Consider the following 24184-nt stretch of genomic DNA (forward strand, 5'->3'; position numbering starts at 1 on the left):
TCTCTAAGCTGTCGTTTGTTGTCATCGTCATGACCATAATCATCTCTCTCTCTCTCTCTCTCTCTCTGTGTGGCATTTGGTTGGTTGTCAGGAAATTGAGACACAGTATTCCAACTACATCTTATATTGGTGAGGTCGTGAGCGGGAACCTGTCTAGGTCTTGTTTCTTAGGTTGTGCTGGATGTTCTTCAATCCCATGAAAAAAGGATATGGCATAGCATACTGTGACGTTGTCTAAATACATGGATCGAGGTACTAATTTTCTAAGTTGATACATTAATGATCACTAGACCATAGAAAATACCATTGTTGTGCTATGCCGGTACAATTAGCTTGTTAACGTCAGTTTGGTCACTCAAGCAATAGTGTAAACCACAACGTAAGGCATACTTTGATTAATCCTGTCTCAACATCACTGGAGAGCTAGAAAGGGGACTTATCAGAGTATGCTGGTCTGGAAGTTGATTTTTTGGTGCCTTTTGGCTAGAGGATACAAGTAAGTCTCGGAGTTCCGAGAAGAACGTTGAAGATGCTGCCCCAGGCTGCGTAAGTTTTAGCAATTTTGATTGCAGATGGTGCTTTTTTCTGCAGTTTTGATTGTCTCGCCACCCTCTAAAGTTCAGGACGCCCATCTAACATGAATAAAGAAAAAGTATAGAAAGGAAATCACGTTGCGGGAATGAAATTTGAAGTAGCAGTGTCTTTTTGAAAACTTATGTTCACACGCGTTTTTCTTGGTAGGTTCTTACCCAATATAGGCTGTGATGTGTTTCAAGAAAAGTATCTCAATCTGGTAAGTAATCTAAGAATCTAAGTTAGCCTCTTCTTCAGACACTGTCATCTGCAAGATATTGAGAATAATCTTGAGAGGCCTCCACATAAAGGACTCTTTCTGTCACCGACCATCTTCGTTATAATTGTCGGCTTCACAATCATCAACATCATGATCGACATTGGCAAGTCGAATGACCTCGAACACCCTGACATGTTCATCCTCTTGAGACTAACCATTTGGCTAGTCTGATCAGGCAAGGGTCCTCAAGTTCAGAGAGTCAAAAATATCAAAAAATCTAAGTTTCAGAGGCTTACAATAATTGACCATTGAGTCTAGTAAACCCAGCAAGTTTGCACAGGAGAGTCAAGCCTGACCACTTCCTTGGCATGCCAATTGCCCGATCTGTTCGGGGAGAAGGGAGAAATTATGGCGGTTTGTGATGCTAACCTTAATCTATCTCCTTACTAAACTCTTATCTATCTATCTATCTATCTATCTAGCATGCTTAGGGAAACTGGGCGGGGAGAGTTAACTAGTGGACATAAATACAAGGTGAGCTCCAAGTGGCTGTTGCTTTTGCTCTCTCCATCTTTTGGGAAAGTCATGTCCGATTACGTCCGGAATGAGCCTTTCCCTCTTTTCTACTTTCCCCTGGTTGAACTTCAGGATGGCCTTCGACCAAAAAAAGAAAAAAGGAAAAAGAAAGAACTTCAGGATGGCCATATCTTTGAGCAAACCGTGCCATAGTGGCCGCTTTTAGATTCGTTGTCGTCACTTGATTATCTCCCATACGCATCAGAACATTTGATAGAAGCATATTCACTCGAGCGAAAGGTTATTCACGTGCTAAAATCTAGTGTCACGTATTTGGTAATATCTAGATCTGTTAAACGGGCGGATTGGATTAGGTCATAAATGATCCAACCTAAATTGAGCCATTAATCTTTTTATGACCTATTTATTGTAATGCAACTTTTTCGACCCATATTACTAAAATACTTCAATATTTTTATCAAAGTTAGCAAAACTTATAAATTATTTAATTTTTTTTTGCTAAATATTGTGGACATTTTTATATACTTTTTTAAAAAATAAAAAATAAATATAAAAATATGAAAAGATCAGAATTTTCTATTTTTTTTTCAAAGTCCGATGAGGGCTGCCCGACCCTCGTAGACCACAAGCGAGGGCCGGCGACCATTGCCGGTCGTGGGTGAGGTCACGGCCCTCACTTGGTGACCGACCCTAGCTTATTACTCGCGAGGGTGCGCCGGTGACCCTCATAGGACTTGTTAGAGAAAAAAAAAGTAAAAGAAAAAAAGAAAGATTAAAAAAAAAAAAAAAAATCAAAACTAAAAAAATCAAAAAACCTTTTTATAACTCACTTAATATAGTAAGATAACCCATTTAGAACCCATTTAAAATCAATTAAGTTGTTGAGCGACCCACTTATGGCCTACTCAAGTTTATTAAGTAATTCATATATGACCCATATTCTTAAATGTGGGGTTAAGATATGGATTCTTGGCCCATTTTGCCACCTCTAGTAATATCCTCTTATGAATCCATCTTTTCAACTTTGGGTGATGAAGACGAATTAGCATACCGACGGATGATTGCCATGTGTCATGACATATTGCAATTTTTTGTGAATTGGGAACCACTTATCGACCCACACTCGACGACCTAAACCATCTTCACATGTAAATAGTAACCGAACAACTTGAGTATAGTTATTTTTCCTTTACTTTCTACGCATCATAATACAACACTCCTTGTGGAAGGCTAAATTGAGTTTGAAGCCTAATACTCCTAGCTTAACTCATTCGACATATTATCTAATTTGATCCATCACATATCGAACCTCACTGTTTTGTCTTTTAGTATATAGGTGACTTTTCCAAGAGCTTACACATCACAGTAATGCTCTCACAAAAGTAGGCTAAACATTAAGATTCCAATGCTAAATGTCATTGTTGCGTCAAAACACGCTTCTTATGTGTTAATTTTATTTCATATATATAATTTAGGCGCACTTCATGTTTAGGATGGAATTCACATCATTCTAGCCACCTTAGCCATCTTACAATTCTGCTTAAAGCCGCTCCTTGTTAGGGCCATCTCTCCTTGGTGATCTCTTACATCCCTCGTTGGAGACAACACATCCTCCGAAGGTGGTCCCGCTTAGGTTTCTTATTGTGATATTCGTAGATTAACTCACTTGAGGTATTATCTGCTTTAACTCGTCCCATACCGAGTCACTATTTTGTCCTTGGTGTACATATAGACACTTTTCTAGGAGGTCACACATCCTGGTGATGCTTTGACCTAAGCATGCTAAAAGACATTATTTTGTTAAAAGGTACCTCTTGATTGATTCCAATTTACATGCATAATTCAAAAACACTTCTCCTTATTCAATATGCAATTTGATTCATTCTTGGCCTATTATCATCATAGTAGTCTACTAGGAGCCGCTCCTTGTTTCTGCCCTCTCGCTTTGGTGATCAATCCTCATCCTCCCCTAGCCGTGTATTAAAAAAGCTGAGTTGGAGCAAGCCGAAAAGCGGACTAATTAATAAGTGACTTAGGGCTCGGGTCATGATCATATTTTCAAAACAATGTGTATCTTTACAAAAACTATTTTTGACTTTCCAAACTCTGATGTCATATAAAATCGGCTAAGGGCCTGTTTGGTAACATTTCTATTCCTCTGTTTCTGTTCTCTAGAACAAAAAAGAATCAAAAACATGTTTGATAACGCAAATGGTTCCGATTCTGATTCCGCTTTCGGGAACACTTTTGGACCAAAAATAAGAAAAAAAAAGTTGTTTCTTAAAAAAAAAAAAAGAACACTTTTGATAATAAAAAAGGCAACGATAGTTTTCTTTCACTTTTGTTAGGCGCCCACGAGGCTTGGGCAAGGTCAACTCGACCCGGTCTGGATAATTTTTAATCAAAATTTTGGAAATTAATAAAAAAATAAAAAATAAAAAAGATAAAAAAATCCAAAAAAGGGAAAATTCATAAAAAAATCTAAAAAATTTGCAAAAAATTATAAAAATTTTCATAAAAAAATGTCAAAAATTAGTAGATGGGTCATTTCAAATGGCCAATCCTATTTTTGACAATTTTTCCTTTCGATTTATCCCAAATGACGATTTTGCCCCTCATGGGCAAATCCTTCCAAAAAATCCAAAAAATTCCAAAAAAATCTCAAAAAGTAGAAAATGGGTCCATTCAACTAGCCAATCATGTTTTTGGTGATTTTACCTTTCGATTTTTCCTAAGCCTTGCCTGTTTTGTTGGTGGAGTACCATGTTGTATTAGTAACCATCCGCATGGTATCTAGGAGTAAAACCGAGTCACCTATGAGGCAGTGACTGATTTTATTTATTCTGAGCAATAAAAGATAGTCAGAGTCACCTCTTTCATCCTTGGCATATGCATAGCCTCAAAAGAAGCATGGGAAAGCAACAATTTTAGCGTATTGTCTTTTCAAGGAACAAATCCGAAGTATCCCTATTTTGGAAAAAAAGATGTCATGGTGTCGCGACCTAAAAAATCAGTTTTTCAGGCTAATGGATTATCGTGTTAATTTTGATGACTAACCTAGTACGGACTCTCCCAAGCCCTACCAAATCGCAACTTTGGTTAATTAGAATGATTTAGGATTCGGAGTCGCCACTAACCATTCCGGGTAGGTTGATTAGAAACCTAAATAAAAATAGCGGGAGGACTATTCTTATTTCTACGAACCGTAGACCGAGGATTCGGGGACTTGGTTACATTAACTAATTAAAACTAATGCCATTTCGGCACCTTAAATCCATGAAAATCCTAGATTTGACAACTTGATTGAGTTCACTTCAAAGTTTAGAAGATGGAGTTCTTTTTGGGGTTCGCTTATTTAGATGAATGCAATTAATGTATGCTTGCAACGACAGCAAATTTTACCCAAATAACAATGCAATATGCTCATGCAAAAATGCAAGACAAACAATGTTATGCAAAGTTTAATTAACTAACTAGTGATGCAACTTTAGGTTAAATGATTTAAACAAATGAACTAGTTTTAACTGGCCTAAAATGGATGGTCCTAAACATGGCGCTACGTGACATGCGAATGACGCGGTAAATATAATACATAAAAAATAAAAAATAAAATAAACGTGAGCATGCAACACATGATATGTGACATTATATGATATGTAGATATGGAGAATGTTATTTTCAGAACATGGAAGACAACCAATGGGATAAAAAAAAAATGAATGCATGGATGATATATGCTAATTTAAAAGAAAAAAAAAATGGATGATGGGCTTAGATGACACTCGAAGATGTGATGCAAGACATGAAGTGAGCAGATTTTTTTATTTTTGGCAATATAATATGCATGAAACTAAAGATGATTCAAAGATATGCAATTGATTTTGAAAATGTGGAATGCAATATGGGATACTCGAAAATATATGAAGTGAATTTGGCTAGATAAATGAAATAATGCAAACATAGATATGCATGGAACGTGAGATATGTGGAAAAATAACATGAAGATATGCATGAGATTTTTTGTATTTTTTTCGTAAATAAGATGAGATATGCATGAAATCACACAAGATGACAATGAACTGATTTTCGTTCCTTTTCTTTGAATTTTCGTCCGGATTAAGAATATTCTGATTTGATTCTCTTGATTTAAATTTTCAAAATAAACTTAATGAGATAAAGTTTTTAGGAAACTTTATCTTCCTAAAGATTTAATCGGACATGGTTTACAAGAAACCATATCTCACTAATTTTTTAGGATTTTTTTTAAAGTTTATCAGGAAATTTAAATCAAACAAGATCTCAATCAATTGCAGAATATCAATCCAATCGGATAATTCAAGATAGCAATCTAGATAAGTCGAAACGAATCAAACCCCATCTTCTTGCTTTTGTTCAAAAAAGGATATTCATAAATCTAAATTCGGCATTTTGAAGATAGCAAATCGGATCTAAACGGCGATAGATCAGATTAACTAAATTCCCATCTTTACTAAGTTGGAGGGTAGTATCCGAACGGCGACGGACAAGTTTATCCAACTTAACATAGATGTTGCCTATTAGGGAATAAATTTCCTAATTTAGATTTAAGGTTTTTTATCCTGAAAATATATTCAATAATTCCAATTTCCAAAATTTTGATGAGAATTAGAGTTTTTGATGTGTGAAAATTGCACCTTGAACTCTTTTCTGAAAATTCAGTGTTAAACCCCAAAATCAGCAAGCAAAACAACATGGAATTCATACAAAACAGCAATCAAAAGAAGTAAAATACTTACCTTCATGCTCCTACAAATATCTGCATGGTTAGTGATCATAGAACTTGCAAAATGAGATCGATGCAGACAAAACAGCACATGAACAGCATAAAACAGCAAGTGAACAGTGGCAAAACAGCATGTTTTTCAACGTAGAATATCATCAAAACAAACCCATGAAAGTATAGAGGGATTGCCTTAAATTGAGCCCAAAAAATCCGCACCTTTAAAAGCTGTGAATTTGTCTGAAAATCACTTTCAAGCAGTGCTGTCTTTTGACGCAAAAAGCAAGGTAACAGCCTCTATAACAGTAGCAAATTCGTCCTTAAGCTGCGGGAATCTCCAACACCAAGTGGCAACGAACTCCAAACGCAGCAACAGAGCAATAGTAGGGCAGAAAACGCAGCAATAGGTACTAGAACCGCAACAATAGAGTAAAAATTGCAGTAATAGAACCAAAACCGCAGTGATAGGGTAATAACCGCAGCAACAGGGCTCACAACCGCAGCTATAGATGGGAAAACCGCAGTAAAAAATTCTTGAAACGCAGCAACAGGGGAGATGGTAAGATTGAGCGACGAGAGGAGCAAGGAGGCGGACAGGATGGTGTGACGAATTCAACCAAAGGTGGAAAATCTCGACCGGTAGGGGAAACTTTCGAACTTCTTTGTTCTCCCTTTCACTCTGAAAAATTCTGAAAGTATTTCAATCTGTGGAACCCCATAAACCCTAGGCATAACTGTGTATTTATAGAACAAAGGGTTGCACGCAAGCGTAGGGTTTACCGACAACCGTTCGATTCAAAAACTCTTGTTAGATATCGATCGTCGGATTGAAAATTTTGACTTTTGAGGAGTCCTATTTATTAAAAATAGTAAGAATTTTCGTCCAAATGAGGACTCCCACAAGTTGGACCAAAATCCTAGGCTTTTGTGGGCTCATTTTGTCATTCCGGACCCAATTGGATCTTAATTAATCAAATGGATAATTAATTTAGGCCTTTTTGCAATTTTAAGAGCTCAAACGGGCTGTTTTAAGTCCGAAATTATGATAAAAAATTTGGCATCTCCTCCGGGCCTCATTCGAAATTTTCAAACTAGTCCGGTCCAACCGCCTATCAAATTAAGCTTAATTGACCCGACATCCGACCTTAAATGCCATAACATGCTTTTGACTGAGAGAAAATAAATGTGCTATGCATGATAAAATTATTTTTGTGAGAACCATTACTAATTCTCATTTTTATGAAGTGATAAATGAAAGTTAAAATTTAGGTGTCAACACATGGTACAAGAGGATTGCACTTATGGGATCTGAGGAAAGTTATCAAATGTAATTATGTAATTATTTGATTTAAATGACAAATTGGGAAGAGAAATTATTTCTCAGAACAAAAATTTTGTATAGTTACTAAAAGAGTTTCTGTTCCGGGAACAGAAATTTTATGCAGTTACCAAATGCATTCTAACTATCTAAAACTCATTCAAGGAAAAAAAAAATTGATTCTAATCAGAATTATTTTTTTTGGAACAAATACATTACCCATAAAAGGGCATTCCATCCTCTAAGACAATCTACATTTTGAATAAGTTAGAGTTACAAAAGTGGTTCGTCACTTCAAAACTTTTATACATGCGTCACCAAATAAAAGAGTTAAAGCATAGTCACTTGTACTTACATACATATCAAGCTACAATCCATGTATTGATATAATCAAACGACGTGCCGTCACAAGTCAACATATTATATGCTTTTCATATGACAAAACACATCTTACAAAACAAGTTATCACTCTCTGTGTTAGCACATCGCACGACAAGCCACCATCTGCTGTGTCACGTGGTTATATGATGTAACACGTCGTTACATGACAAATCATCGCATGACCCATCATTCCATGATACAATCTTACATCACATGTTAGTGTATTCTCCATCATCGTCATGCATACCTGCGTTCTCGTTTTCAAAATACACCACTACACATGGTGCACGAAGTCATTCTCGAGTGGTAACATGATGCCAACCTTTTGCTTGATTAGGTCTACGGACAAACAATAATCGCCTTCATATTTTAGCAAAATGAAAGAAACTTAAAGGACTTCATTGACAATGCGATGCTAAAAGGGTGTCGTAGGGGTGTTAACCTTCTCCAACGTAACTGAATTCCTCGACCATAAACCTCTGATTTCACAATAAACCAGTTACCTTCATATGCTCACCTAGATCTTTACTTCTGCACAAACCATTTAGGATCCTAGGATATCATCAGCCTAGGTTAATCAAAGCAATTGGTGGTGATTCCATTCTTTTCAAAACCTGAAAAACACTCACCCTTTGTATACCACCCCAGATCTTAGGATGAGAAGCAGGACGTTCAAACATATTGTTAGAAAATAAGGGTGCATGGAAAGGACCATGGTCCGCTCATGTAGGCTATCACAGTCCTTGACCCATTATAGATAAACTACCAAAAAGGCAGTTATCTCATTTTGAACGTCAGACATTGTTTAAATGTTCTTCCAACGAAGAACAGAGAATGTAGAAAAGTGACGAACGATAACGAACTCCCAATCTTCTCTCCCGATCGTCAAATTGTGGACACTTAATATGTGAAAAATGAGATACGTCCGTTTTGTGATGTATTTCTCCGATCAGTGATTCAAGACGATCCTAATGCTTATTGATTTAGAGTAATATAATTCCGCTGCGTATGTAATCGGGATCCGTTCCTATCACGAATGAATGTATTGTCGAGGCCTTAAATTGCCTAGTTGAGGTCATTATTGTCTCGCGCCGTTAAGTTTTGAGTAATAAAATGTATTAAATTTTTCATATCCTACCCGATCAAAAAATTATCCCATTCTTTATAGCTCGGACGTTATATTACAACTATATTCGTAGTTTCTGACCTTATCCAGCATAGTAAAAATACGTCACCAAACATCTAATAGGAGAATTTGTATTCTATCTACCGTAGCTATCACCTACCCACTTTTAATTTAGAGGCTCATTTGGCCGATCAAGATGTTTTCAATTTTGAGTGAGACTTACTAAGTTTACCATAAAACCTATCAAAATCATGAATGAAATGGCAGTGCATGCAAGCGAAATTATCCATTCACGCTTGTCTAGACCTCGCTGGACATGTTTGGCTGGAGAATAAACTTTAACTACCATTTTATAATATATCACTCAAGAATCTCTCTCAACTTTTCGTTCATCTCATTCTCCATTGTTGCTTCAAAGACCAAAAAGCTCCTCTTCCTTCTTGCCTCTGCCAAACACCCAGGAAAAGCAAAGCATCTCTGCGAATCGTGGGACGGGGGCTTCAGTGCTTTCAAGAATCCTTGGTGACCCATCTAAGTTTTCGATTTTGTTGCTTATTTGGTCTGTGAAGAAAGAACAAGAAATGCCGGTTGATTTCGCAGGAGCTGCTGTGGGAACAGCATTCAGCGAGCTGTTCACGCTCGTTAAGGACGTAGTGAAAACCATTGCCGAGTTTCGTGGCCAGCTCGAGAAGATCGAGTCCACCTTGAGGACCATACAGCCAATCATCAATGACATCGACGAGTACAATAAACGGCTGGACCATCCGAAAGAGATGGGTCCGATCAAGAACCTATTGGATGAAGGCAAAGGACTGGTCGAGAAGTGCTTGAGGATTCACCCGCTCAACCTGTGCAAGAAGTGTACGCACTCGAAGAAGCTGACCCAATTCGATGAGGCGGTCCGGGGAGAGTTCCAGATTTACATGCCGCTGCTGGCCACGAGGAACACGGTGGCGATACTGGTGCAGATGGAGGAGATGAGGGGAGAACTCAAGTTGATCTGTTCCGGTCAAGCGAACGGCGGAGCACTCCAGAGTAGGCTTGGGGCTTTGGGCAACCTTGCTGCCCCTGAGGCACCCGATTTAATTGTCGGGTTGGAGGTTGAGGAATCCCTGAGGATACTCAAGGAACGGTTGCTTGAGGAGGGAGTGACTGTGATTGTTGTGACTGCCCCAGGCGGGTGTGGCAAGACCACTCTGCTTAAGACATTGTGTCATGATGCGGACATTGAAGGTATGTGCCATTAGCGTTTCGACTGATCCAGAACTAAATACAGTAGGGATGAATTTATTGATTGATCCTTGCCAATCGGTCACTTCTAATAGTCTTTTGGTTAGCCAAGGAGCTGTTGCCTGAACCACGTTCCACTTATGCAGAAGGGTGTTTCATTTATTCAAGTAATCTTTTCGTCATCGTTTCCTTTCGGGTTTGACATCATTTCCAATCAGTTAGATCTTTCCCAAGCTTTTAGGCATGCGATAACTCGCCTCTGTTTAATTGCATAGAGCGCCTTCTTAATCAGCTGTACCCTCTTCTTTATACTTATTATTTCTACTATATTGTATCGACTTAGCTCTACCGTATTAAAAAGACTAGAAGTCGAACTTACTGTGGTTTGCATATAGGCAAATTCAAGGACAACATCATGTTCGTCCCTGTCTCGAAGAAACTCAACCTGATAGACATCGTCCAGCGAATGATTCAACATAACGGCTTTGCAGTACCCGTGATTGAAACAGAAGATGGTGCAGTTCATTACTTGCATCAACTGCTCTACAAAGTAGGACAAAATCCTGTGTTGCTTGTGCTAGACGATGTCTGGACTGAATCACAATCCTTCCTTGAGAAATTTGTCTTCAGGAAGATCAAAGATTACAAGATTGTGGTGACATCAAGATATAAGTTTCCTGCTTTTCCTCTTGTGCACCGCCTGAACCCACTGACTCATGGGGAAGCCCTAGAACTTTTTCGTCGATCTGTTACTGTTGATGATAGAAGCATGGTTGTACCAGATGATGAGCTCGTGGATCAGGTATTACTCTTGATCGAGTGAATCCATTATAGGATTCTTATGGTCATCAAAACTTGAAAAATCAACCTACCTATCCTTACTTTCATCTCTCTTTAAGCAAAGAGTGGTATGGGTTTGTACAAATCATAATTCCTTTTAAGTTCCAAAAATTCTTGATATATATATATATATATATATATATATATATATATATTTTTCCCTGTGGCAGATAGTGAAACGCTGTAAGGGATTGCCGTTGGCTCTTACAGTCATTGCCAAGTCTCTCCGAGGAAAGGATCGTTCATTCTGGCAAAGAAAGCTTCTTGATTGGTCTGAAGGTCATTCCCTTTTAGATTCGGACAGTGACATTCTAGATTGCCTCAGAAAGAGCTTGGAGGACTTGGATGGTGACCCTTCAATCAAGAAACGTTTCATGGACCTCGGCTCGTTTCCGGAGGATCAGATGATCCCGGCTACCGCCCTTATTGACATGTGGGTCGAATTGTACGAGCTAGATTTCAGCAGCGTGCGTGCCATTACAGACCTCCATGAACTCGTTTATAGGAACCTAGCTGATCACGTAGTCACCAGGTACGGCTGTGAGTTCTTTTTCTTCTCTCGTTCCAACTTTTCTAGCTGTCTACTGTTCAAAGCCTCATTAGATTCTAGTTGGCATCTGATTAGTCTTTCTAGATACATGACAGTTAGAATGCATCTGTCAATTGGACGAAGGCATGATGAGATCTTTGCATCAATATTGAGAGAGTGATTTATGACATTTGATGACCCATAACTAACCCGAATATATTTCGGTTTTCCGTATTGCAACAAACTATCCTGTTTTCCAATAAATGGGCATTACAAATACTTTGAATCTTCTCACCAAAAAAAAAAAAAAAAAATTGAATCCACAGCACAATTACAGCACATGACCTTCAGCTATACTTTGTTCGGCATTGTAAAGTTCAAATGATTTATCAAAAGGTCTGTAAAGTGTTAGAGAATATGCCTCGAAATCGAACTTGTAAAGGAAAGACGATCCAAGTAAGTTTTCTAATTTGAGTAGGTTTTCTAGTTTGAGTGATTTCCTAATTATAGTGGTTGCCTAGTTTGAATAGGTTTCCTAGCAATGGATTTCTTATTTTGAATACACGTACATACACACACAAATAGGAGGAGTATTTGGGTTTTCTCACAGTGTGCGATTTCTTAGTGAGTTCTCAATGAGAGATTCTGAGATAACATTCACTTTGGATGTAATATAAAGCTGAGAAACGCTTAGCAATGGTAAATTTCGTATTCTTCGAATTTACATTAGATTTCTTGGCGATCGGCTTTTCTTGTAATATAGAAACAGATGCTTGGTTAGAATCACATAAAACTCTTGTCTCCTTATAATTTATCTTTGATTTCTCTGGGAGTTTCTTCTTCTTACATTGGACTTGAACCGCCACACTCATTAGTTTCAGAGTTATTTTCACAAAAATTGGTATCAGAGCTTAGGCTAGGGTTTTCTAGAGTTGATTTAGGGATGTCACTTGTTGGATCACTGTATAGAACCATTGTGTGTGGAGTAAACAACTTTAGGTCATGGAGCATTAAGATGTGTGCATGTCAACAACTCATGGTTTGGCGAAGATGTTTGATGCCAAGGATAAATTTTTAAAAATTATGAAAAACATAATCCTGTTAAATCTATCCCTTGAGGATGCTATAATGTGGGGGGCTAAACTTGAGTCTGTTTATGTGATGAAGTGTATGAACAATTGCTTGTATATGCTAAAAAAGATGTTTCAATTCTGGGTGGCTAAAGGCACATCCATTGAAGCATACTTATGAGTTTAACAAGCATGATGGACTTGAAGAACACCAATAAGGCCTTGCTTGATGAGAAGCAAGGCATGATATGGTTGGTGGATCTACCAGGTTCTTTTTAGCACTTCGGTGATTCAACGTCTGAGGGGCATACAATGAGAATAGGTAAAATCTACCTTGTTTTTTAATGAGTGGTAAAATAAGTTACAAGAAGATAACTTACTAAAGGATAATGGTGCAAAGGTTTGCCTATTTGAGGCAAAGAAGCACGTAGAGGGTCTAAGGGCAACAAATATAAGAGACGTTCTATTGAGGTCTAAAGTTCGTAACCCTCGATATTATCACTACGATAAGGTAGGGCACTACATGAGAGATTGTTCGAAGAATAAGGGTAAAAGAGCTAAGGTAGAGTCTTCAAGTGAGGGTAGCATTGTTACTAAGCATATAGTAGTTCCAGGTATGCCCATGATGTGTTAGCAATCACCATGAGTTCATCAAGTGATGACCGGTTCCTTGACTTTAGATGATCTTATCATGTGACTTCCCATAGGATTGGTTTTCTACCTATTATTGCGCAAAGTTTGGTAGGGTGCTTAAGGAAAATGGATCTACTTGTGAAGTAGAAGGGATCGGAACAGTTGAGACTATGATGCACGATGAAGTGGTGACAAGGTTGATCGACCTAAGGCATCTATGGGAGCTAAGAAAGAACTATATCTCACTTAGTGCCCTTGATAGGTTTTGATAACAAATCTTTTAAAAAGGTAAAATTTCAAAGGTCTTCTAAGGTGTCTAATTGTGATGTGGGAAAAATAGACTAGCAGTTGTATCTTTTCTTGGGAACAATAGTGATTGGCTCCTTTGCTAGATTCTCCGAGGCTTAATATCGGGACACAACACGGTTGTGGTACATGAGACTCAAACACATGAGTTAGGGAGAGATAATGCTTTTGAGAAAGAGCGGTCCTTTGGGAGATCACCAGACTAAGAAGCTGAACTTTTGTGGACACTACAACATGAGTAGTCGGTAGAGAGTGAAGTTTAGTACAACACTTTATTGTGTCTCGTAGATTGTAGGCTACATACACTTAAACTTATGGAGTCCCTCAAAAGTTATGTCCAAGGATGATACTGAGTATGTGTTGTTTTTTTATTGATGATATTTCACGGAAAGTTAGGATTTGTCTTGTTTAGCACAAGAGTGAGTTGTTTGATCAGTTCAAGTTATGGAAGGCGATGATTGAAAAATAGATAGAAAGTGATGTGTGCGTAAGGCGGGCGAATGCATTTTGATTGATAATGAAAAAAATAAGAATAGATCAAAGTGTATAGGGGATGAAAGTCGAAGGATGAATGCTAATGCATGATAGATACGATCACCACCAAGGCATAAAAGATGCACCACCAGCCAAGAATAAAGAAAGGGATTGGATAGAAGCTCATCAGCATGGTCTAAAGGATAACCACCAACTGAGGCTAAAGGGCTTTTGGCTCACCATCAAGGAGTAATCCGCTCTCCAAGGATGATGAAATCAATATAAAGCAAATTCAACTCAAGAGAAAATTCTCATTCATTCATCAGATTTGTTCTTACATTGGAGAAGACTCCTCAATTTAATAGAAGGATTAAGACAAAGCAAAAAGGAAATAAAAGACAATAATCTCATCCACCAGCCTTGCACAACCAATAACATCCCTAAAAGATCTATTGATATCAAAAGAAACAACTCCAATCAGCCTCCCATTGATATATTTTTGATTGGGCATCAAATCATCAACTAATAAGACATGATATGGCTTGAAATCAACAATTAATCACATCTTGAATATGCCATAGAATCAGCAATCGATCACATCTTGAATATGCCATAGAATCATCAATCAATCATATCTTGAATATGCCTTTGAATCTTCAATCAATCTGGTGAATTATCATGGAATCCGTAGCAATTTGCCAAGCAATCAATTCGGTGAATCGCCATGAAATCCGCAATCAATCTGCTAAGCAATCTTATTTCTAAGGGAAATAATCAAAACTTTATAATCGATAATCCTAGTCGATAGTCTTCTTGACGACATGGAGATCATTGGCGACATAATCGAATGCTCCGCATCAGAAAGGAAGATCATGTGCTCAAGTGTTGACAATTGGTTGAAATTATATTATGAGGAGTGCAATCGGTTTTAGGCCGAGGAAAGTTTTGTGAAACACCACACTAATTCCAACATATCACGGTTGAATAGAGCCGTAGAATTGATGAGCATAATTATGTCGGAGAGACCATGCTCTTGAATCTTGAATCCGGGACAAGGTAGTGATTTACGGCTTGGAGTAGTGAATATCACTTACTAGTTACAAAAAAGATCACCATCATCAGCAATTAATTAAAAGCCTCTTGAGCAATCGTGGTCAAGTAAGCCTAGTGATTGCGATGGATTAAAGAGTGTTCGTTTACCTTGCTTATGCTTGTGTGAGTGATGATGCGTTCGAGCTGGGGGCAAGGAAGTGCATATTCTTAACTATGCTTATGGAGTGAACAAATATAGGCTATGGTGTACTTAGGACAATTCACTCGGTTTATGATCAATAAAGATGTCACCTTTGAGAAAGAGAAGTGATGGATCAATTGCAAAGAAAAACTTGGACGTTATTCAAAAATAGGTGGAGCTTCAAAGAGAGCCTAGAAATGTTTAGATTATTATAAATGGAATGGTGTTTGCAGAGTCACAAAATTCCATAATAGTTGACATTTGTTTTGAGAGTATGGTTGAAGAAGCTAGTTAATGGAGGTAGACGAGATAGAGTGACGATTGTATGCGGATATTAAAGCGAATAATTTGGAGACGAAGATAGTGAAGACTGTTGAATAGTTGCAAGTGACTCGAAGGAGTTATATTAGGAAAATGTTGAGATGTTTCAACAATAGTTGAGAAATCCTATAAGTACCACAATATCGTCTTGATTGTGACTGTGTGCTTGAATGGTGGTGGAATAGTTGTGTCATGCTTCACAGCTAGTATCGTTGGTTGTTTGAGTTGTACAGTAAATAGTATTGTGCTTGATCTACCTTGTGCCATCGGTGGAACCGATGCACTTAGGGCTCGCGAACTCAGAATGGGCCGTTGATCGAAACACACGGTTATGCCGTGACGAATGGCGTTTTTAGCGTTTTGGAGTTGTCTTCATGGGTTTTTGAACGTTTTTTTATAGTTTTAGTGGCGTTTTCGTAATTTTATGTTCCTTAATGTAATTAGGGTTAACACCATATAAAAGGGTGTTTTAGGGTTTCGAAGACGGCAGACTTTTTGAGATTATTCTATCGATTTGATAATCGTATACGAGAGAATATATTGTTCCTCATTATCAATTCCAATTCTCCTGTTTAGCCAATTTCCGTTTGCGTTTCGGCATCAATTGGTATCAGAGCACAGGTTGCCTTGGACCAATGGCTGAACGTAATCGTGGTGGTCGTGGACGGCGGGCTCGTGGTGGTCGGGGACGTGGAATCGTTCCTGAAGCGGATGAACAACCGCGTCTAAGAGACCAACGAGACGTAGAGATTGAAGAACAGAGAAGGCGAATCCAGGATTTGGAGCGACAACTTGCGGAGGCGAGATTGGATGTTCAATCCGAAGAAGGAGCGGAATCTGAGGATCAAACCGATGATGAAGAGGAGGATGTCAACCCTTTCGGGGTTCCGAACCGGGGACGGAATCGAGGAGTACGACACGGAAATCAGCCCTCTTCTCGTAATTTCGGGATGAAGATCGAGATTCCTGAATTTCAAGGTAAAGCTCATCCCGATGAGTTTATTGATTGGTTACATACGAGAGAGGATCTTTGATATTAAGGATCCGATCGAAGAGCGAGAAAGTAAAATTAGTGGCTATTAGGCTACGAAAGCATGCCTCGATATGGTGGGAGCATGTGAAAAGGCAACGAGCTAGAGAGGGGAAATCAAAAGTGAATCGTTTGGGATAAGATGAAGAAATTGTTGCAAAAATTTTTTTTACCTACTCATTATAGGCAGGAGGCGTTTATTGAGTATCACAATGTAAAGCAACGAGATTTAACAATCGAGAAGTATACCGAGGAGTTCGATCGATTGCGGATGCGTTGTGATGTGGTTGAGGAAGACGAGCAAACAATTGCTCGATATTTGGCGTGGCTGCGGTATGAAGTTTCTGATGTTGTTCGGTTACAACAAGATTGGACTTATGAGGATGTATGCAGATTGGCCTTGAAGGTGGAAGGTCGGTGTAAAAGGAAGGACAACGGTTCCAAACTCCAGAATCGGTGGTCAGGCAAAGAATCCCGAGGAAAAGCGGGAATTTCCTCAACCAATTCGACACCAACCGCAGTTAAGGGTGCGAATTTTAAATCTGCATCCAAGGAAGGGCAGAGTAGTGCTGGAATTAACAGGGGAGGAGCTACAACCAAGCGATGTTTCAAGTGCCAGGGACTCGGGCATTTTGCTGCTGATTGTCCGAACCGACAGATTGTAACGCCGGTTGACAATCCAACTGTTGATGAAGATCCAGTTTATGACGAAGCCGATGAAGGACAAGAGGATGCGGATCTAGATCGGGATGACATTATCTATGCTGATTCTGGTGAGTCACTAGTTGTTAGAAGAATTTTGAATGCTGCTGTGGCGGAAGATGAATTGTGGCTTAGGCATAATATCTTTCATACCAAGTGCACTAGTGGGGGAAAAGTATGTAGCATGATAATAGACGGAGGGAGCTGCGAGAATGTGGTGTCCACTACCATGGTGGAGAAGTTGGGGCTGAAAACAGAATATCACCCTCAACCATACAAGTTGTCGTGGCTTAGGAAAGGGAATGAGGTAAAGGTGAGCAAGAGGTGTCTTGTGCAATTTTCGATTGGGAAAAGGTATTCTGATGAGATGTGGTGTGATGTAGTCCCGATGGACGCTTGTCATATTCTGTTGGGAAGACCGTGGCGGTTCGACAGGAAGACACAGCATGACGGCTTCGAGAATACCTACACCTTCAAGAAGGATGGTCGGACTATTACCCTAGGTCCTTCAGATTTGAGAAAGGAGGTGAAGAATAATTTGCTGTCCAGGTTAGAGTTCCGGGAAGAGGCGGTGAACGCGCCCGAACTTTTTGCCATTATGGTGATGGAGCAGAATTTTGATAGTCCCGAAATTCCCACTCAAGTTCTGCCTTTGCTTGAGGAGTTTGCTGATATCGTGCTGGGAGAGATGCCACCCGGGTTACCGCCCATGAGAGACATTCAGCATTGCATTGATTTTATTCCGGGAGCTGTTATTCCTAATAAAGCAGCTTACAGGATGAGTCCTAAGGAACATGAGGAGCTGCAGAGGCAAGTGCAAGAGCCGTTAGAGAAAGGAGCAATCCGAGAGAGCATGAGTCCTTGTGCGGTGCCGCCTTTATTGGTTCCTAAGAAAGATGGGTCGTGGAGAATGTGCATAGATAGCGGAGCTGTTAACAAAATCACAATCAAGTATCGATTTCCTATCCCGCGGTTTGATGATTTGATTGATTAGTTGCATGGGGTGACTATCTTTTCGAAGATAGACTTGAGAAGTGGATATCATCGGATTAGGATGCGACACGGGGATGAGTGGAAAACGGCGTTTAAGACTAGAGATGGTCTGTATGAGTGGATGGTGATGCCTTTCGGATTGTCTAACGCGCCGAGCACTTTCATGAGGCCGATGAATCAGGTTTTTCGTCCTTTTATTGGCCAATTCGTTGTCATTTATTTTGATGATATTTTGGTTTATAGTGCTTCGATTGAGCAACACTTGCAGCACTTGAGAAAAGTATTTGAGGTCTTGAGAGAGCAGAAATTGTATGCCAACACCAAGAAGTGTCACTTTTTAGCCGATGAAGTGACTTTTTTGGGTTATGTTATATCGAAGGAAGGCATTCAGATGGATCCAGTTAAGATCGAGGCCATTACGACTTGGGAGACTCCGAAAAATATTCATGAGGTACGCAGCTTTCACGGGTTAGCGTCCTTTTATCGGAGGTTTATTCGGGATTTCAGCACCATTATTGCCCCTCTTACGGATTGTCCGAAGGGAAGCAGATTTGTGTGGACCAAAGAGGCGGATGCTGCATTTCGGTTATTAAAGAAAAGGGTGACTGAAGCTCCAGGTTTAGTGCTTCCAGATTTTACCGAGATTTTTGAGGTGCATTGTGATGCCTCAGGCGTTGGTGTTGGGGGTGTCCTGAGCCCGAAGAATAAACCCGTGGCGTTCTTCGGTGAGAAGTTGAACGATGCGAAGAGGAGGTATTCAACTTATGACAAAGAATTTTACGCCATAGTGAGGAGCTTGGAGCATTGGAGGCACTACCTTATTTCGAAGGAATTCATTCTATATTCGGATCATGAGGCATTGAAGTACATCAATGGGCAGCATAAACCGAATGCTAGGCATGCAAAGTGGGTGGAGTTTCTTCGGGTTTTCGGTTTTGCCATTAAACATAAAGCGAGAGCGCTAAATAAGGTAGCAGATGCATTGAGCAGAAGGCATTCTTTGCTGTCTACAATGCAGGTGAGAGTTCTGGGCTTTGAGTCATTTAAAGATTTGTATGTTGATGATCCCTATTTTGGAGATATTTGGATGAAGTGTAGAACGGGACTTTTTCAGCGGTTTTTGATTGAGGAGGGTTTTCTCTTCAAAGGCAACAGGTTGTGTATTCCTCGGTGTTCTTTGAGGGAATCCATTATTACCGAGAATCATGCGGGAGGCCTAGTTGGGCACTTTGGGGTCGATAAGACGATGGCCTTGCTGTGTGAGCACTTTTATTGGCCCCGTATGGAGCGTGATGTGACTCGGTTTGTAGAGAGATGCAGAATATGTCATTTGGCAAAAACCGGAAGTACCAATGATGGTTTATATATGCCTCTACCTGTCCCGATTGCGCCTTGGGAGGATGTCGACCTTGATTTCGTTTTGGGATTGCCACGAACACAGCGGAACAAAGATTCCATAATGGTGGTTGTCGATAGATTTTCGAAGATGGCGCACTTTATTCCCTGTAACAAAACATTTGATGCTTCACAGGTTGCTCGATTGTTTTTGCAGGAGGTTGTTAAGTTACATGGAATTCCCAAATCCATAACTTCTGATCGTGACGTGAAGTTTGTGAGTCATTTTTGGCGCACTCTTTGGAGGCACATGGGAACCAAATTGCAATTTAGTTCCTCTCACCATCCCTGCATCGATGGGCGGACCGAAGTTGTAAATCGAAGCTTAGGGAACCTATCGCGCAGTTTGGTTGGGGATAGTCCGCGGCAATGGGACTTGGTGTTACCTCGGGCGGAGTTTGCTTACAACAGATCACAGAATCGCACTACAAGTAAGAGTCCTTTCGAGATAGTCTATGGACGGAACCCAATTACTCCTCTGGATCTCACACCGTTGCCGGTTCACAAGCGGTTCGGTTCAGACGCAGATGAACATGCAAAGCAGATCAAAGAGCTGCATTCGCAGATTCATAATCAAATCAACAAGCAAAACATAAAGTATAAGCAGCGGGTGGATCGACGCAGGAAGAGAGTCGTCTTCAAAACGGGTGATCTAGTATGGATTCACCTCAGAAAAGAGCGTTTTCCGGCTAATAGGTTTGGCAAATTGCAACCTAGAGCTGATGGACCATTCAGAGTTCTTGAGCAAATTAATGATAATGCTTATAAGATTGAACCGCCGGGTGGGTACAATGTATCCGGGACTTTTAATGTAGCAGATTTGTCACCTTACCATGCGGACGAGGAGGAACCCGAGGAGACCGATATTGATGAAGACGAAGCGTATTCGAGGGCGAATCTTTTCCTAGCAGGGGAGGATGATGCACTTAGGGCTCGCGAACTCGGAATGGGCCGTTGATCGAAACACACGGTTATGCCGTGACGAATGGCGTTTTTAGCGTTTTGGAGTTGTCTTCATGGGTTTTTGAACGTTTTTTATAGTTTTAGTGGCGTTTTCGTAATTTTATGTTCCTTAATGTAATTAGGGTTAACACCATATAAAAGGGTGTTTTAGGGTTTCGAAGACGGCAGACTTTTTGAGATTATTCTATCGATTTGATAATCGTATCCGAGAGAACATATTGTTCCTCATTATCAATTCCAATTCTCCTGTTTAGCCAATTTCCGTTTGCGTTTCGGCATCGGGAACATATATGGTTAATCTAGGTGTATATTGTTATGCCGTAAGATGGATCTTTTTGGTTTTGTGGGGGACAACATACACTGAGATACAATTTGGAGGATGCAGTTCAAATAGTGTGGTAGTAAATCGGTTTTCAAATCCAAGAGTGGGCTGCCCGAAGGATGGTGGAAATCTAGCCTTTGTTTCCATTATTTGTGTTGTGAGTTAGAAGATACGTTCAAGGACACGGTGATTTCATCGATAACGAAGGCTAGAACATGGTGACAATGGAAGGAGTTAAAGAGGGAGTATGGTTTAAGGTCTTGGTTATTGATGTTAGCGTTGGATGTTGGGTTGATGCGTTGTTCAGTGAAAGCTATGGATATCACGGTCGGATTGGATTCGTTGGTAACTAAAATTTCTGCATTAGATATAGCATGTTGGGAGAGGATGTGACCGTCATAAGCTTCTTGCGGTGTAGAACCCTATGGACATGTGGACCAGGTTCATTCCTTTGGACAAGTCCATGCTCAGCTTTGACTTGATAGACATCCGTAATGGTTGAGCTCCTGTCGGGACATTAGTAGAACCGAGATGGACGATAAGCACTATGACTTGGCTCGTATGTCGAGCCAATGTGGAGATTGTTGCGAATATGTTTCGAGTTCAAGTCTGTAGAGAAAACTTGATCCAAATAGGTTTCTTGATTTGAGTAGGTTTTGAGTTTGAATACTATCTCTTGTATGTATAAGAGATGAAATACTGCTCGGTTAATTGCACACTAGAGCAAACTTTACATGAGCATTGGGGTTTTTTCCACGAGAGTTTTCTCTGTGAGAGTTCTCTTAGTGAGTTTTAAGTGAGAGATTGTGAAATAACACTTGTGCTTTTACATTAAGTATAACCTAGGAGTGAAAAACATTTGAGCAAATGTAAACTCTATATTCTTTGGATTCAATGTGGATTTGTCAGCGATTGGCTCTCCTTGTCGAATAGGTCTCGGTACTCGGAGCAAATCACGTAAAAGTCTAGCATCATTATCTTTCCTCGTTGATGTTTTGGTAAATTTTTTTTTTCTTGCATTAGACTTCGAATTGTAAAAAATTCATTAGTTTCCATGTTATTTTACAATATAAAGAACATTTCTACTTCCTGACTTAATTTCTTGAAAGTGGGAAAAATTAGATGTGCTCTTCTACTACTGAATTGATATCATCAAATGCCTGGCACTAGATTCTAGCACAAGAAACCCGACTGCAAAAAGCTTATATCCGAGAGTTTGATTGCACAAATACAGGAGAGATTCAAGCGACGACAGCGAATCTTACAGCGGCCACTATGCTATGCAACACGATCTGCTCAGAGAGCTGGCTATTATTGAGTGCAATCGGGGGAAAGTAGAGAAGCGAGAGAGACTCATTTTGGACTTGATCGGAAACAATGTTCCTAACTGGTGGAGCAAGCAAAAGCAACAGTCTTTCGGTGCTCGTCTAGTGTCCATCTCCACTGGTTAGTATCTCTCTCTCTCTCTCTCTCTCTCTCTCTCTCAATCTCAAAGGCCTGTCTGTAGGGAAAAATTGAATGAGTTGTTAATTAGTTATCTTCTAACCTTCTTGAATCAAAATGCAGATGGACCATTCTCAACACCCTGGCCAAATCTTGAATTGCCTGAAGCTGAGGCTCTTGTCTTGAACTTCCACAACATGATGCAGACCAAAACTTATGCTTTGCCTGAATTCATTGAGACGGCAGATAAGCTCAAGGTTCTGATAGTAACAAACTACAGTTTCTTTCCGGTTGAGCTGCGCAATTTCCATGTCATTGGGTCCAATTTAAGGAGGATTAGGCTCGAACGCGTTAGAGCTCCTTTCCTAAGCATGGGAAATCTTCGGTTGCACAATCTACAAAAGCTATCCTTTTCCATGTGCGGCATCAGTCAGGCTTCGACATCTGATGACGCCAAATTATCCGATGCAATGCCAAATTTATTGGAGCTCGACATTGACTATTGCAATGATCTTGTGTCATTACCGGATGACATCTGCCAGATAAAGCCTTTGATAAAACTTAGCATCACAAACTGTCATAATTTCTCTGCTCTTCCTGAAGAAATAGGGCAATGGGAGTCCCTCGATATGGTCACGCTTAATTCTTGCACAAACCTATTGCAGTTACCAGAATCGATTGTAAGCCTTCGAAAATTGACCCTTCTCGATATGTCCGATTGCTTGAACCTGAGCAACTTGCCCGATCAAATTGGTCAAGTGGTTAATCTGAAGAAGATGAACATGAGAGGATGTCCGAGGTTGTCTATGTTGCCACCGTCGATTGTGAACCTGAGCAAGTTGAGGAAGGTGGTTTGTCACAAAGAAAAAGCCGACATGTGGGGGCCTCTCAAGAACAGTCTCAACAGGTTGCAGGTAATTACGTCTTAATAAGAGGCTAAATTTGATTGGCGGTGTAATAAATTGAGGTGACGAAATAGGTTAAAGACCTACTTTTTTACTCAAATTTTGGGGGACTGTGTTATATGTGGATTCACTTTTTAACTCATATTTGGCAATTTCCATGTCATTTAATGGGTCTACACCGTATCCATCTTCAATCGTACTGCCCAACCGGTAGGGTGGTGTTGCTTTACCTGAGTGGTTTCCTTGAACCCTTCTTCTGTATAAAGAACCGATTTCAGTTGTTGTCGGTTTGTTTTTTTTTGTTTTTTTGTTTTTTGTGCGGAAGGCTTTTGATCTTATCATTCATTTTGGGGCTTATTCTTCTGTATTTTTCTGATTGTAAAATGGATGCTCCTCAGAAATATTTTGAGCAATTTGTACCTTATTTAGATTATTTGATTGATTTACTTTTCATGGCTGTAACAGTATGTATAACTCATACTCGATCACTACCTTTGTCTCCTTTAATTCATATAAGATTGATTTATAAAGCATGTATCTAGAGTACTTGTCGTCACAATAAATGCATATATTTCTAGTTCTTTAGAAGCTTTTCAGTTTTTATTTTTTTTTACTTTTTTTAATCATATTTACTAACATCTTTTATTTTGTTAATTTTCCTTTTAAGAATTAACCAATTAACACATTCACATGGAAGCTTGAAGTATCTTAAATTGGCTTGTAACCACCCGATTTGATGAGAGTGAGAAGTGGTTGTCGAGGCTAGAGAGCCTAGACAAGGTGCGATTACAGGCGGGCTTTTAAGACGGCAAAAGGGGGAGGAATGAACTGAACTATGCATTGAAGAGTGGAGAGCGATTTTAAAATGCATATGTGAAAA

At 39.6% G+C, this 24184-nt stretch overlaps 1 protein-coding gene across 1 annotated transcript; it reads left to right on the forward strand.

Annotated features, from left to right (window-relative positions):
- The first annotated feature begins 9415 nt into the window (after nucleotides 1-9415).
- LOC125312927 (probable disease resistance protein At5g66900) lies at nucleotides 9416-23328 on the forward strand. Its single transcript, XM_048273012.1, has 5 exons — nucleotides 9416-10147; nucleotides 10540-10946; nucleotides 11155-11516; nucleotides 22191-22402; nucleotides 22523-23328. Exons 1-5 carry the CDS (start codon nucleotides 9496-9498, stop codon nucleotides 23326-23328), a joined length of 2439 nt encoding a protein of 812 aa, XP_048128969.1. The 5' UTR covers nucleotides 9416-9495.
- Nucleotides 23329-24184: the final 856 nt, after the last annotated feature.

The sequence above is a fragment of the Rhodamnia argentea genome, chromosome 11 (assembly GCF_020921035.1).
Source record: "Rhodamnia argentea isolate NSW1041297 chromosome 11, ASM2092103v1, whole genome shotgun sequence".
Taxonomy (NCBI): domain Eukaryota; kingdom Viridiplantae; phylum Streptophyta; class Magnoliopsida; order Myrtales; family Myrtaceae; genus Rhodamnia; species Rhodamnia argentea.

Bases quoted from the DNA above. Each gene is read 5' to 3' on its own strand.
- LOC125312927 (XM_048273012.1), top strand. From the start codon at position 9,496: ATGCCGGTTGATTTCGCAGGAGCTGCTGTGGGAACAGCATTCAGCGAG. The intron at 11,517-22,190 runs GTACGGCTGTGA...GCACAAATACAG, and splicing joins GCTGATCACGTAGTCACCAG to GAGAGATTCAAGCGACGACA. The intron at 22,403-22,522 runs GTTAGTATCTCT...ATCAAAATGCAG, and splicing joins TCTAGTGTCCATCTCCACTG to ATGGACCATTCTCAACACCC.